We start from the raw sequence: 15,713 nt of genomic DNA, 5'->3' as shown, positions 1-15,713 counted from the left end.
TATATACATGATGTAAGTATATATGTCATGTAGTAACATTCATAATAACATGTCATATATACATGATGTAAGTATATATGTCATGTAGTAACATTCATAATAACATGTCATTTATACATGATGTAAGTATATATGTCATGTAGTAACATTCATAATAACATGTCATATATACATGATGTAAGTATATATGTCATGTAGTAACATTCATAATAACATGTAATATATACATGATGTAAGTATATATGTCATGTAGTAACATTCATAATAACATGTAATATATACATGATGTAAGTATATATGTCATGTAGTAACATTCATAATAACATGTAATATATACATGATGTAAGTATATATGTCATGTAGTAACATTCATAATAACATGTAATATATACATGATGTAAGTATATATGTCATGTAGTAACATTCATAATAACATGTAATATATACATGATGTAAGTATATATGTCATGTAGTAACATTCATAATAACATGTAATATATACATGATGTAAGTATATATGTCATGTAGTAACATTCATAATAACATGTAATAAATACATGATGTAAGTATATATGTCATGTAGTAACATTCATAACAACATGTAATAAATGATGCAAGTATATATGTCATGTAGTAACATTCATAACAACATGTCATATATACATGATGTAAGTATATATGTCATGTAGTAACATTCATAATAACATGTCATATATACATCATGTAAGTATATATGTCATGTAGTAACATTCATAACATGTAATATATACATGATGTAAGTATATATGTCATGTAGTAACATTCATAATAACATGTAATATATACATGATGTAAGTATATTTGTCATGTAGTAACATTCATAATAACATGTAATATATACATGATGTAAGTATATATGTCATGTAGTAACATTCATAATAACATGTAATATATACATGATGTAAGTATATATGTCATGTAGTAACATTCATAATAACATGTAATATATACATGATGTAAGTATATATGTCATGTAGTAACATTCATAATAACATGTAATATATACATGATGTAAGTATATATGTCATGTAGTAACATTCATAACAACATGTAATATATACATGATGTAAGTATATATGTCATGTAGTAACATTCATAATAACATGTCATATATACATGATGTAAGTATATATGTCATGTAGTAACATTCATAATAACATGTAATATATACATGATGTAAGTATATATGTCATGTAGTAACATTCATAATAACATGTAATATATACATGATTAAGTATATATGTCATGTAGTAACATTCATAATAACATGTCATATATACATGATGTAAGTATATATGTCATGTAGAAGCATTCATAATAACATGTAATATATACATGATGTAAGTATATATGTCATGTAGTAACATTCATAATAACATGTAATATATACATGATGTAAGTATATATGTCATGTAGTAACATTCATAATAACATGTAATATATACATGATGTAAGTATATATGTCATGTAGTAACATTCATAATAACATGTAATATATACATGATGTAAGTATATATGTCATGTAGTAACATTCATAATAACATGTAATATATACATGATGTAAGTATATATGTCATGTAGTAACATTCATAATAACATGTAATATATACATGATGTAAGTATATATGTCATGTAGTAACATTCATAATAACATGTAATAAATACATGATGTAAGTATATATGTCATGTAGTAACATTCATAACAACATGTAATAAATACATGATGCAAGTATATATGTCATGTAGTAACATTCATAACAACATGTCATATATACATGATGTAAGTATATATGTCATGTAGTAACATTCATAATAACATGTCATATATACATCATGTAAGTATATATGTCATGTAGTAACATTCATAACATGTAATATATACATGATGTAAGTATATATGTCATGTAGTAACATTCATAATAACATGTAATATATACATGATGTAAGTATATTCGTCATGTAGTAACATTCATAATAACATGTAATATATACATGATGTAAGTATATATGTCATGTAGTAACATTCATAATAACATGTAATATATACATGATGTAAGTATATATGTCATGTAGTAACATTCATAATAACATGTAATATATACATGATGTAAGTATATATGTCATGTAGTAACATTCATAACAACATGTAATATATACATGATGTAAGTATATATGTCATGTAGTAACATTCATAATAACATGTCATATATACATGATGTAAGTATATATGTCATGTAGTAACATTCATAATAACATGTAATATATACATGATGTAAGTATATATGTCATGTAGTAACATTCATAATAACATGTAATATATACATGGTTAAGTATATATGTCATGTAGTAACATTCATAATAACATGTCATATATACATGATGTAAGTATATATGTCATGTAGTAGCATTCATAATAACATGTCATATATACATGATGTAAGTATATATGTCATGTAGTAACATTCATAATAACATGTAATATATACATGATGTAAGTATATATGTCATGTAGTAACATTCATAATAACATGTAATATATACATGATGTAAGTATATATGTCATGTAGTAACATTCATAATAACATGTAATATATACATGATGTAAGTATATATGTCATGTAGTAACATTCATAATAACATGTAATAAATACATGATGTAAGTATATATGTCATGTAGTAACATTCATAACAACATGTAATAAATACATGATGCAAGTATATATGTCATGTAGTAACATTCATAACAACATGTCATATATACATGATGTAAGTATATATGTCATGTAGTAACATTCATAATAACATGTCATATATACATCATGTAAGTATATATGTCATGTAGTAACATTCATAATAACATGTCATATATACATGATGTAAGTATATATGTCATGTAGTAACATTCATAATAACATGTAATATATACATGATGTAAGTATATTTGTCATTTAGTAACATTCATAATAACATGTAATATATACATGATGTAAGTATATATGTCATGTAGTAACATTCATAACAACATGTAATATACACATGATGCAAGTATATATGTCATGTAGTAACATTCATAACAACATGTAATATATACATGATGTAAGTATATATGTCATGTAGTAACATTCATAATAACATGTAATATATACATGATGTAAGTATATATGTCATGTAGTAACATTCATAATAACATGTCATATATACATGATGTAAGTATATATGTCATGTAGTAACATTCATAATAACATGTCATATATACATGATGTAAGTATATATGTCATGTAGTAACATTCATAATAACATGTAATATATACATGATGTAAGTATATATGTCATGTAGTAACATTCATAATAACATGTAATATATACATGATGTAAGTATATATGTCATGTAGTAACATTCATAATAACATGTAATATATACATGATGTAAGTATATATGTCGTGTAGTAACATTCATAATAACATGTAATATATACATGATGTAAGTATATATGTCATGTAGTAACATTCATAATAACATGTAATATATACATGATGTAAGTATATTTTTTATACATTTTACTGTGTTTCCTCTTCATCCACCGTGTTTGAAGTTTGCTTTCCAGAAGTTGTTTATATTCAGAGAAGGCAAGTGCGAGAATATCTTTCCGTCTCGGACCAGGAACTCTCATAACTCGGCTGTGATGTTGTTCCCAGCTCCGACTTCCAAAATCCGAGGTTAATGGAACGCATCATTGCACTTGAGGCTGAGTTAGCTTATTGCTAAGACCAGGAGGCACTTTGGATAGGGCAAACATTTATCTGGCCACTGATCAGCAACCGCTGCTTTTGTATGGTCCTCTTTAGACCAGGGCTGCCAAGTGCGGCCAAATCGTGGCTATTGAATTCACACTGACCTCTTTAAAGCTGCACAATCATCAAAGCTGGACTGTAAAAAAGTCATCAGAGATTTACCGTAAAATCATCCGTGGTGCCATTTTGTCCATTTCCAGTAATTCACTGTAAAAACAAGCCAATACAAAAATGAGCAGCTCAGTTGCCAGAATTTAGCGTTGAAATAACAATGGTACTGTTTTTTTTAATTTATAGCTTGCACTGTAAAAAATGGCCATAAATTGATTATACTGTGAAAAACTGTCAGTGCAGTCACCAGAATTGTAACATGTAAGACATTGGTACAATTTGACATTTACAGTCATTTGGTTGAAAAACCCCAGTCAATTTTGTGGTAAGAATTCTGGTGACTTAGCTACCAGTTTTTTTGTTTTTTTTACAGGCCAACTAGTGGCGTTTGAATTGGAGAGCCCTGCTCTTGGGTAAAGTTGTGACTTAGAAAAGGATAAGGCCTCACCCACGGCCTGTAATGAAAACCTAAATGCTTAAAAATGTTGCAACCTCCATCTGTCTGGGTGTTGTTGAAAGCCATCGGATGAAATATCGAGGAGGAACTGATTAGAAGAACTCCTGGAAATGGCTCAAATCTGCATAAAATGACTTTTTGGAACCTTAACCCTAAAAGATGTAGCGTTATATTTATATATGGGGCTAAGTTCACAGTAAAAATGTCTGTGGACCGACCTGTTCTATTCATTTCCTGTAAATAGCTGCTTCAACTTGACTTTCATCTTCTGTTTCAAGCTAGTTTGGCACTTAGCATGCCTTCTTGTCTGCCTAATACTTGTAAGAAATGTCTTTTATTTGTGGCAATGGAAGATGATGAACATACCGTACACAGTTAGCTGCTCTGTCACTCACGGGGGAGAGTTCTTTTCCTACAAGGCGTTCACGGGTGATGCTGATTGGCAGCCCAACGACGGGCGCATCAGAATATGTCAGCATTGTAGTGCATCAAACATGAGAAGCCTTGTTGTGTTTTCTTTTCTCAAGGCTGTCCTCCATCAAGTGGGGGCAGGGTCGTCTAGCTAGGGTCGGGTCAGAGGTGGTGTCACGTCCACGAGGAGGGAGCTTTTTTCCTCCATGACGCCACGAAAAGCTGCAAGTTTTGAGCGAGGCTCTTCTTTCAAAAGTGGAGCAAACAAGTGAGGGAGATGATGGCTTTTTCTCACCTTTGGTGCTCACAAAAATATCCCTTTGGCACAGTAGGGGACTGCTCCTCTTTTCTACTCGTCACAGTGCTTCTCTTCTTCTACAGATAATACTGGGACTTATTTCTGCTTTCATACAACACACTACTTCCTTTTCCCCCAGGAGGAACTCCGTGGAGGATCAGGACTCGTATCGAGGTCAGCCTGGTGTCTGCGGCCTCACCAACCTGGGCAACACCTGCTTCATGAACTCTGCCCTGCAGGTCCATCCTCCACACACACGTATTTGTTACCTTCTTGAGACCTCCGGAAAAGGGTTACCAGTTTAGGACCAGCCTTTCTAGATATATAAAGATGTGTATTTACAACGTTAATACAAAATGAGTTACATTTCACAAGAAAAACTTACAATGTTGGCAGTATTATAATAAAAGTTGTCATTTGACTCAACGCAAGTCAAAATGTTACAAGAAAAACGGAACATTTCTGCAATATTATGATAAAAGTTGGAATTTTACTCAATAACAGTCACAGTTTTACAAGAGAAGCTAAAAATGTTGGCAATTTTATTGAAAGAGTCGTCATTTTACTTGACAAAAGTCCAAAAAAATTTTTTGGCAATATTATAATAATAATAATCAGAATTTTACTTGGCAAAATGATGACAAAAGTCATGATGTCACTATTTTACAAGAATAACAACAATTGGCAATATTGTGATAAAAGTCAGAATTATATGACACATGTCGCCATTTTGCATTAAAAAGTAATCATTTTACATCAAAAAAGGAATAATTTTGCATCAAGAGTAATCATTTTACGAGAAAATATGGCAATATTACAGAAACAGAAAGAATATGAGAAATTGTTCCCGATTTAATAAGAAAAAAGTCGACACATTGTGAGAAAAAGACTGCTTTTAGTTCTTTTCTTTTTTTTAATGTTTTGTTTTAATTGGTTTTTAATAGGGATGTCCGATAATGGCTTTTTGCCGATATACGATATTCCGATATTGTCCAACTCTTTAATTACCGATACCGATATCAACCGATACCGATATATACAGTGGTGGAATTAACACATTAGTATGCCTAATTTGGACAACCAGGTATGGTGAAGATAAGGTCCTTTTAAAAAAAAATAAAAATAAATAAGATAAATAAATTAAAAACATTTTCTTGAATACAAAAGAAAACAGTTACATAGAAACTAGTAATGAATGAAAATGAGTAAAATGAAGTGTTAAAGGTTAGTACTATTAGTGGAGCAGCAGCACGCACAATCATGTGTGCTTACGGACTGTATCCCTTGCAGACTGTATTGATATATATTGATATATAATGTAGGAAGCAGAATATTAATAACAGAAAGAAACAACCCTTTTGTGTGAATGAGTGTAAATGGGGGAGGGAGGTTTTTTGGCTTGGTGCACTAATTGTAAGTGTATCTTGTGTTTTTTAGGTTGATTTAATTAAAAAAAAAAAAAAAAACGATACCGATAATAAAAAAAAACGATACAGATAATTTCCGATATTACATTTTAAAGCATTTATCGGCCGATATTATCGGACATCTGTAGTTTTTAATCTTCGTTATTTACTTCAAGTTATTAAAGTATGTGTCTGTATACATATTTATTTGATTTGTTTTATTAATTTTGGCTAAAGGGGGCGCATTTCAATTTCTTACACACACTCGTTATTTCATATGTCGACCAGAGAGGGAGCACTTTTAAAAGCGACAAACGGTCCGTTTGAAAACTCCCTCCTTTTTGGGACCACCCTCATTTTGATAGATGTCACCACCAGGGGTGCAAATGAGATCTCTAGTTTTTGTTTTTTGTAAAGTGCTTAAGGCCGATGACAAAGGAGTCCGGGACCACAGATGGTGCCGCGCTTTGGACAACACAGCTGCAGACGCTAACAGTTAATGGCCACTAAAGTCTTAGTAGCGTAGTGTAGTACAAACCACGTTTCCATATGAGTTGGGAAATGGTGTTAGATGTAAATATAAACGGAATACAATGATTTGCAAATCCTTTTCAAGCCATATTCAGTTGAATATGCTACAAAGACAACATTTCATGTTCAAACTCATAAACTTTATTTTTTGTTTTGCAAATAATCATTAACTTTATAATTTGATGGCAGCAACACGTGACAAAGAAGTTGGGAAAGGTGGCAATAAATACTGATAAAGTTGAGGAATGCTCATCAAACACTTATTTGGAACATCCCACAGGTGAACAGGCTAATTGGGAACAGGTGGGTGCCATGATTGGGTATAAAAGTAGATTCCATGAAATGCTCAGTCATTCACAAACAAGGATGGGGCGAGGGTCACCACTTTGTCAACAAATGCCTGAGCAAATTGTTGAACAGTTTAAGAACAACCTTTCTCAAAGTGCAATTGCAAGAAATTGAGGGATTTCAACATCTACGCTCCGTAATATCATCAAAAGGTTCAGAGAATGTGGAGAAATCACTGCACGTAAGCAGCATGGCCGGAAACCAACATTGAATGAGCGTGACCTTCCATCCCTCACTGTATCAAAAAGCCACATCAATCTCTAAAGGATATCACCACTTGGGCTCAGGAACACTTCAGAAAACCACTGTCACTAAATACAGTTGGTCGCTACATCTGTAAGTGCAAGTTAAAGCTCTACTATGCAAAGCCAAAGCCATTTATCAACAACACCCAGAAACGCCGCCGGCTTCTCTGGGCCCGAGATCATCTAAGATGGACTCATGCAAAGTGGAAAAGTGTTCTGTGGTCTGACGAGTCCACATTTCAATTTGTTTTTGGAAATATTCCACATCGTGTCATCCGGACCAAAAGGAAAGTGAACCATCCAGACTGTTATCGACACAGAGTGTAAAAGGCAGCATGTGTGATGGTATGGGGGTGTATTAGTGGCCAAGACATGGGTAACTTACACATCTGTGGAGGCACCATTAATGCTGAAAGGTACATACAGCTTTTGGAACAACATATGTTGCCATCTAAGCGCCGTCTTTTTCATGGACGCCCCTGCTTATTTCAGCAAGACAATGCCAAGCCACGTGTTACATCAACGTGGCTTCATAGTAAAAGAGTGCGGGTACTTTCCTGGCCCGCCTGCAGTCCAGACCTGTCTCCCATGGAAAATGTGTGGCGCATTATGAAGCGTAAAATAGGACAGCGGAGACCCCGGACTGTTGAACGACTGAAGCTCTACAGAAAACAAGAATGGGAAAGAATTCCACTTTCAAAGCTTCAACATTTAGTCTCCTCACTTCCCAAACCTTTACTGAGTGTTGTTAAAAGGAAAGGCCATGTAACACGGTGGTGAACATGCCCTTTCCCAACTTCTTTGGCACGTGTTGCAGCCATGAAATTCTAAGTTAATTATTATTTGCAAAAAAAAAAAAAAGTTTATGAGTTTGAACATGAAATATGTTGTCTTTGTAGTGCATTCAACTGAATATGGCTTGAAAATTATTTGCAAATCATTGTATTCCGTTTATATTTACATCTAACACAACTCATATGGAAACGGGGTTTGCAGTTCATCCTACATGGCTTGTCGTACGTCAGCACCAGAAGTGGTCAAATCAGATGTTCACCTGGCAAGGATGAATAGGGAAGTCCTTCTTTAGCTGCCATCTTGTTTGATCATATATTGCTGCCTTTGCAATCTTTACTTTTGTACGCACATGAACTCAACAACAAATCCTGACTTTGGAGCAATGTTCACGGACTCTAGTATTTGGCTCTCTGTTAGATGCAATGTTATTGGGAGCATGATTTATGTCATCACTTGTTCACACCTCCTCATATGGAAGATACTTTTCCTCCATGTCTGAAGGGTAGAAACACACACACACACACACACACACACACACACACAGAGTTGCTGAGCTGCTGTCTCCCTGGTCATGCAGTGTCTGAGCAACACTCCTCCGCTGACTGAGTACTTCCTGCAGAGCTCCTACCTGGAGGAGCTCAACTTCTCCAACCCTCTGGGCATGAAGGGTGAGATCGCCGAGGCCTACGCCGACGTCATCAAGCAGATGTGGTCAGGCCGCCATTACTCGGTGGTGCCGCGCGTCTTCAAGGTGACGCCGACAGGTGCTGGCCGGTCCTGGTGTCCATGCTGACGGTGCTTGTTTGTTTTGCACGGGCAGACCAAGGTGGGCCATTTTGCCTCTCAGTTCCTGGGATACCAACAACACGACAGCCAGGAGCTGCTCTCCTTCCTGCTGGACGGCCTGCACGAGGACCTCAACCGGGTCAAAAACAAGGAGTACATCGAACTGAGGGATGCAGACGGCCGACCTGATCAGGTACTCACTGTTTAGTGCAGAGTATCTAGACCAGTGCTTCTCATCACTCATGTAGCACTTTTATGTCCCTATATTCAGTCTTACTGTTCAAACTGTGTGGAACGTTACTATACTTGCAAATACACCAACTCTGCATTGTTTTGAATGAATACTTAGGTCTACTACACTACTGTATTTAATGTTGTCATTATAGTGGTACTTAATGAATACTTAGGTCTACTACACTACTGTATTTAATGTTGTCATTATGGTGGTACTTAATGAATACTTAGGTCTACTACACTACTGTATTTAATGTTGTCATTATGGTGGTACTTAATGAATACTTAGGTCTACTACACTACTGTATTTAATGTTGTCATTATGGTGGTACTTAATGAATACTTAGGTCTACTACACTACTGTATTTAATGTTGTCATTATGGTGGTACTTAATGAATACTTAGGTCTACTACACTACTGTATTTAATGTTGTCATTATGGTGGTACTTAATGAATACTTAGGTCTACTACACTACTGTATTTAATGTTGTCATTATGGTGGTACTTAATGAATACTTAGGTCTACTACACTACTGTATTTAATGTTGTCATTATGGTGGTACTTAATGAATACTTAGGTCTACTACACTACTGTATTTAATGTTGTCATTATGGTGGTACTTAATGAATACTTAGGTCTACTACACTACTGTATTTAATGTTGTCATTATGGTGGTACTTAATGAATACTTAGGTCTACTACACTACTGTATTTAATGTTGTCATTATGGTGGTACTTAATGAATACTTAGGTCTACTACACTACTGTATTTAATGTTGTCATTATGGTGGTACTTAATGAATACTTAGGTCTACTACACTACTGTATTTAATGTTGTCATTATGGTGGTACTTAATGAATACTTAGGTCTACTACACTACTGTATTTAATGTTGTCATCATGGTGGTACTTAATGAATACTTAGGTCTGCTACACTACTGTATTTAATGTTGTCATTATGGTGGTACTTAATGAATACTTAGGTCTACTACACTACTGTATTTAATGTTGTCATTATGGTGGTACTTAATGAATACTTAGGTCTACTACACTACTGTATTTAATGTTGTCATTATGGTGGTACTTAATGAATACTTAGGTCTACTACACTACTGTATTTAATGTTGTCATTATGGTGGGACTTAATGAATACTTAGGTCTACTACACTACTGTATTTAATGTTGTCATTATGGTGGTACTTAATGAATACTTAGGTCTACTACACTACTGTATTTAATGTTGTCATCATGGTGGTACTTAATGAATACTTAGGTCTACTACACTACTGTATTTAATGTTGTCATCATGGTGGTACTTAATGAATACTTAGGTCTACTACACTACTGTATTTAATGTTGTCATTATGGTGGTACTTAATGAATACTTAGGTCTACTACACTACTGTATTTAATGTTGTCATCATGGTGGTACTTAATGAATACTTAGGTCTACTACACTACTGTATTTAATGTTGTCATTATGGTGGTACTTAATGAATACTTAGGTCTACTACACTACTGTATTTAATGTTGTCATTAACAAGTAAATGTGATGCACCACACACACGTCACACATCCAATAAGAAAACAAACAAACGTCACACATGAAATGGCAGCCATAGCCAAAATGTTGTTTTAAATGTGAACAGGAAGTGGCGGAGGAGGCGTGGCGTAACCACCGCAGGCGCAACAACTCTGTGATCGTGGACACCTTCCACGGCCTCTTCAAGTCCACACTCATATGTCCTGAGTGCCACAAGGTCTCTGTGACCTTTGACCCTTTCTGCTACCTGAGCGTCCCGCTGCCCGTCAGCAAGGAGCGCGTCATGGAGGTCTTCTTCGTCTCGCTGGACCCCTACGCCAAGCCCATGCAGGTGACACACATACGTATTCTGCCTTTAATAGTCAATATTATTATATGATGCAAACATACATATTCTGCCTTTAATAGTCAATATTATTATATGATGCAAACATACATATTCTGCCTTTAATAGTCAATATTATTATATGATGCAAACATACGTATTCTGCCTTTAATAGTCAATATTATTATATGATGCAAACATACGTATTCTGCCTTTAATAGTCAATATTATTATATGATGCAAACATACGTATTCTGCCTTTAATAGTCAGTATTATTATATGATGCAAACATACATATTCTGCCTTTAATAGTCAATATTATTATATGATGCAAACATACATATTCTGCCTTTAATAGTCAATATTATTATATGATGCAAACATACATATTCTGCCTTTAATAGTCAATATTATTATATGATGCAAACATACGTATTCTGCCTTTAATAGTCAATATTATTATATGATGCAAACATACATATTCTGCCTTTAATAGTCAATATTATTATATGATGCAAACATACGTATTCTGCCTTTAATAGTCAATATTATTATATGATGCAAACATACGTATTCTGCCTTTAATAGTCAATATTATTATATGATGTCAACACAAAATCACATAAAATCAATGTCAACAAAATTGTAAAATCACATAAAACTTAACAAAAAAACCTTTTGAAATGAATGTGCAAAATAAGAATATGTAAAAAAAAAAAAAAGCTTAATAAAGTAACAAAATAGTGCACAATGTAAACAGAGAAACCTGAGAAGTATTTTCTGCAGGTTTAGTGGCAGGAAAGAACAGCTGTGCTCTAAAGGGTGAGCACAGGTAATGTGGTTTTGGCGGTCTTTGTGAAGTGGAGCGCCTTGCATCATTTACACACCACATTGGTGTGACTACAGTGCCTTTCAACTCAAATATAAAAAAGTGCCATATTGTCCACGTGACTTTTGCTCTTTTATCCACAATTTCTTCATTTTTTACTTTCTCTTCTCTCTCCATGCAAAGAATCGAGCGCAAGATGGCACAACCAAACTTGATAGTTGACACTTGTCGCCTGATTGGCTGTTAGTGATCAGTGATCACTTCCTGTGTTGCCAGAGAGCGAGTGCCTTTGTCCATGCAACCAACCTTGCGCTTTTTCCCGTCGAAGAAGGAAAAAAATCAGACCTTTTATCAAACACATTTATTTTTATGATTACATCGCGATATATATTGATATCGTTTTATCGCCAAGCCCTATGGTTTCAATTTAAAATGAGCGTGATTGATAACTGCATTTATATAACCTACCAGATGAGTGATACAAACTATTATAGAAGCATTTTTTTCCTTCATTTGTGTGCTTAAAAATACAGCAGCAATGCTTCATCACATGGGTGTTGATAGCGCCCCCTCTCGCGCAATGGACTATTCCATGTTATGTTGATAGCGCCCCCTCTCACGCAATGGACTATTCCATGTTATGTTGATAGCGCCCCCTCTCGCGCAATGGACTATTCCATGTTATGTTGATAGCGCCCCCTCTCACGCAATGGACTATTCCATGTTATGTTGATAGCGCCCCCTCTCGCGCAATGGACTATTCCATGTTATGTTGATAGCGCCCCCTCTCGCGCAATGGACTATTCCATGTTATGTTGATAGCGCCCCCTCTCACGCAATGGACTATTCCATGTTATGTTGATAGCGCCCCCTCTCACGCAATGGACTATTCCATGTTATGTTGATAGCGCCCCCTCTCACGCAATGGACTATTCCATGTTATGTTGATAGCGCCCCCTCTCACGCAATGGACTATTCCATGTTATGTTGATAGCGCCCCCTCTCGTGCAATGGACTATTCCATGTTATGTTGATAGCGCCCCCTCTCACGCAATGGACTATTCCATGTTATGTTGATAGCGCCCCCTCTCACGCAATGGACTATTCCATGTTATGTTGATAGCGCCCCCTCTCGTGCAATGGACTATTCCATGTTATGTTGATAGCGCCCCCTCTCACGCAATGGACTATTCCATGTTATGTTGATAGCGCCCCCTCTCGTGCAATGGACTATTCCATGTTATGTTGATAGCGCCCCCTCTCACGCAATGGACTATTCCATGTTATGTTGATAGCGCCCCCTCTCGTGCAATGGACTATTCCATGTTATGTTGATAGCGCCCCCTCTCACGCAATGGACTATTCCATGTTATGTTGATAGCGCCCCCTCTCACGCAATGGACTATTCCATGTTATGTTGATAGCGCCCCCTCTCACGCAATGGACTATTCCATGTTATGTTGATAGCGCCCCCTCTCGTGCAATGGACTATTCCATGTTATGTTGATAGCGCCCCCTCTCGTGCAATGGACTATTCCATGTTATGTTGATAGCGCCCCCTCTCGTGCAATGGACTATTCCATGTTATGTTGATAGCGCCCCCTCTCGTGCAATGGACTATTCCATGTTATGTTGATAGCGCCCCCTCTCGTGCAATGGACTATTCCATGTTATGTTGATAGCGCCCCCTCTCACGCAATGGACTATTCCATGTTATGTTGATAGCGCCCCCTCTCGTGCAATGGACTATTCCATGTTATGTTGATAGCGCCCCCTCTCACGCAATGGACTATTCCATGTTATGTTGATAGCGCCCCCTCTCGTGCAATGGACTATTCCATGTTATGTTGATAGCGCCCCCTCTCACGCAATGGACTATTCCATGTTATGTTGATAGCGCCCCCTCTCACGCAATGGACTATTCCATGTTATGTTGATAGCGCCCCCTCTCACGCAATGGACTATTCCATGTTATGTTGATAGTGCCCCCTCTCGTGCAATGGACTATTCCATGTTATGTTGATAGCGCCCCCTCTCGTGCAATGGACTATTCTATGTTATGTTGATAGCGCCCCCTCTCGTGCAATGGACTATTCCATGTTATGTTGATAGCGCCCCCTCTCGTGCAATGGACTATTCCATGTTATGTTGATAGCGCCCCCTCTCGTGCAATGGACTATTCCATGTTATGTTGATAGCGCCCCCTCTCACGCAATGGACTATTCCATGTTATGTTGATAGCGCCCCCTCTCGTGCAATGGACTATTCCATGTTATGTTGATAGCGCCCCCTCTCACGCAATGGACTATTCCATGTTATGTTGATAGCGCCCCCTCTCACGCAATGGACTATTCCATGTTATGTTGATAGCGCCCCCTCTCACGCAATGGACTATTCCATGTTATGTTGATAGCGCCCCCTCTCGTGCAATGGACTATTCCATGTTATGTTGATAGCGCCCCCTCTCGTGCAATGGACTATTCCATGTTATGTTGATAGCGCCCCCTCTCACGCAATGGACTATTCCATGTTATGTTGATAGCGCCCCCTCTCACGCAATGGACTATTCCATGTTATGTTGATAGCGCCCCCTCTCGTGCAATGGACTATTCCATGTTATGTTGATAGCGCCCCCTCTCGTGCAATGGACTATTCCATGTTATGTTGATAGCGCCCCCTCTCACGCAATGGACTATTCCATGTTATGTTGATAGCGCCCCCTCTCACGCAATGGACTATTCCATGTTATGTTGATAGCGCCCCCTCTCGTGCAATGGACTATTCCATGTTATGTTGATAGCGCCCCCTCTCGTGCAATGGACTATTCCATGTTATGTTGATAGCGCCCCCTCTCGTGCAATGGACTATTCCATGTTATGTTGATAGCGCCCCCTCTCACGCAATGGACTATTCCATGTTATGTTGATAGCGCCCCCTCTCACGCAATGGACTATTCCATGTTATGTTGATAGCGCCCCCTCTCGTGCAATGGACTATTCCATGTTATGTTGATAGCGCCCCCTCTCGTGCAATGGACTATTCCATGTTATGTTGATAGCGCCCCCTCTCGTGCAATGGACTATTCCATGTTATGTTGATAGCGCCCCCTCTCGTGCAATGGACTATTCCATGTTATGTTGATAGCGCCCCCTCTCGTGCAATGGACTATTCCATGTTATGTTGATAGCGCCCCCTCTCACGCAATGGACTATTCCATGTTATGTTGATAGCGCCCCCTCTCGTGCAATGGACTATTCCATGTTATGTTGATAGCGCCCCCTCTCACGCAATGGACTATTCCATGTTATGTTGATAGCGCCCCCTCTCGTGCAATGGACTATTCCATGTTATGTTGATAGCGCCCCCTCTCACGCAATGGACTATTCCATGTTATGTTGATAGCGCCCCCTCTCACGCAATGGACTATTCCATGTTATGTTGATAGCGCCCCCTCTCACGCAATGGACTATTCCATGTTATGTTGATAGTGCCCCCTCTCGTGCAATGGACTATTCCATGTTATGTTGATAGCGCCCCCTCTCGTGCAATGGACTATTCTA

At 36.7% G+C, this 15,713-nt stretch overlaps 1 protein-coding gene across 1 annotated transcript in view; it reads left to right on the top strand.

The window, feature by feature from the left end:
• The window catches only part of usp11 (ubiquitin specific peptidase 11), a 47,519-nt gene that overhangs the window by 13,030 nt on the left and 18,776 nt on the right, over positions 1–15,713 (top strand). Inside the window, exons 7-10 of the mRNA XM_062054629.1 lie at positions 5,248–5,347; positions 9,011–9,184; positions 9,254–9,412; positions 11,105–11,329. Coding sequence (XP_061910613.1) covers positions 5,248–5,347; positions 9,011–9,184; positions 9,254–9,412; positions 11,105–11,329 — 658 coding nt within the window. The remainder of the gene's footprint in view (positions 1–5,247; positions 5,348–9,010; positions 9,185–9,253; positions 9,413–11,104; positions 11,330–15,713) is intronic.

Source organism: Entelurus aequoreus, linkage group LG07 (genome assembly GCF_033978785.1).
Source record: "Entelurus aequoreus isolate RoL-2023_Sb linkage group LG07, RoL_Eaeq_v1.1, whole genome shotgun sequence".
Lineage (NCBI taxonomy): Eukaryota > Metazoa > Chordata > Actinopteri > Syngnathiformes > Syngnathidae > Entelurus > Entelurus aequoreus.
This window is presented reverse-complemented; position numbering and strand designations above follow the sequence as displayed.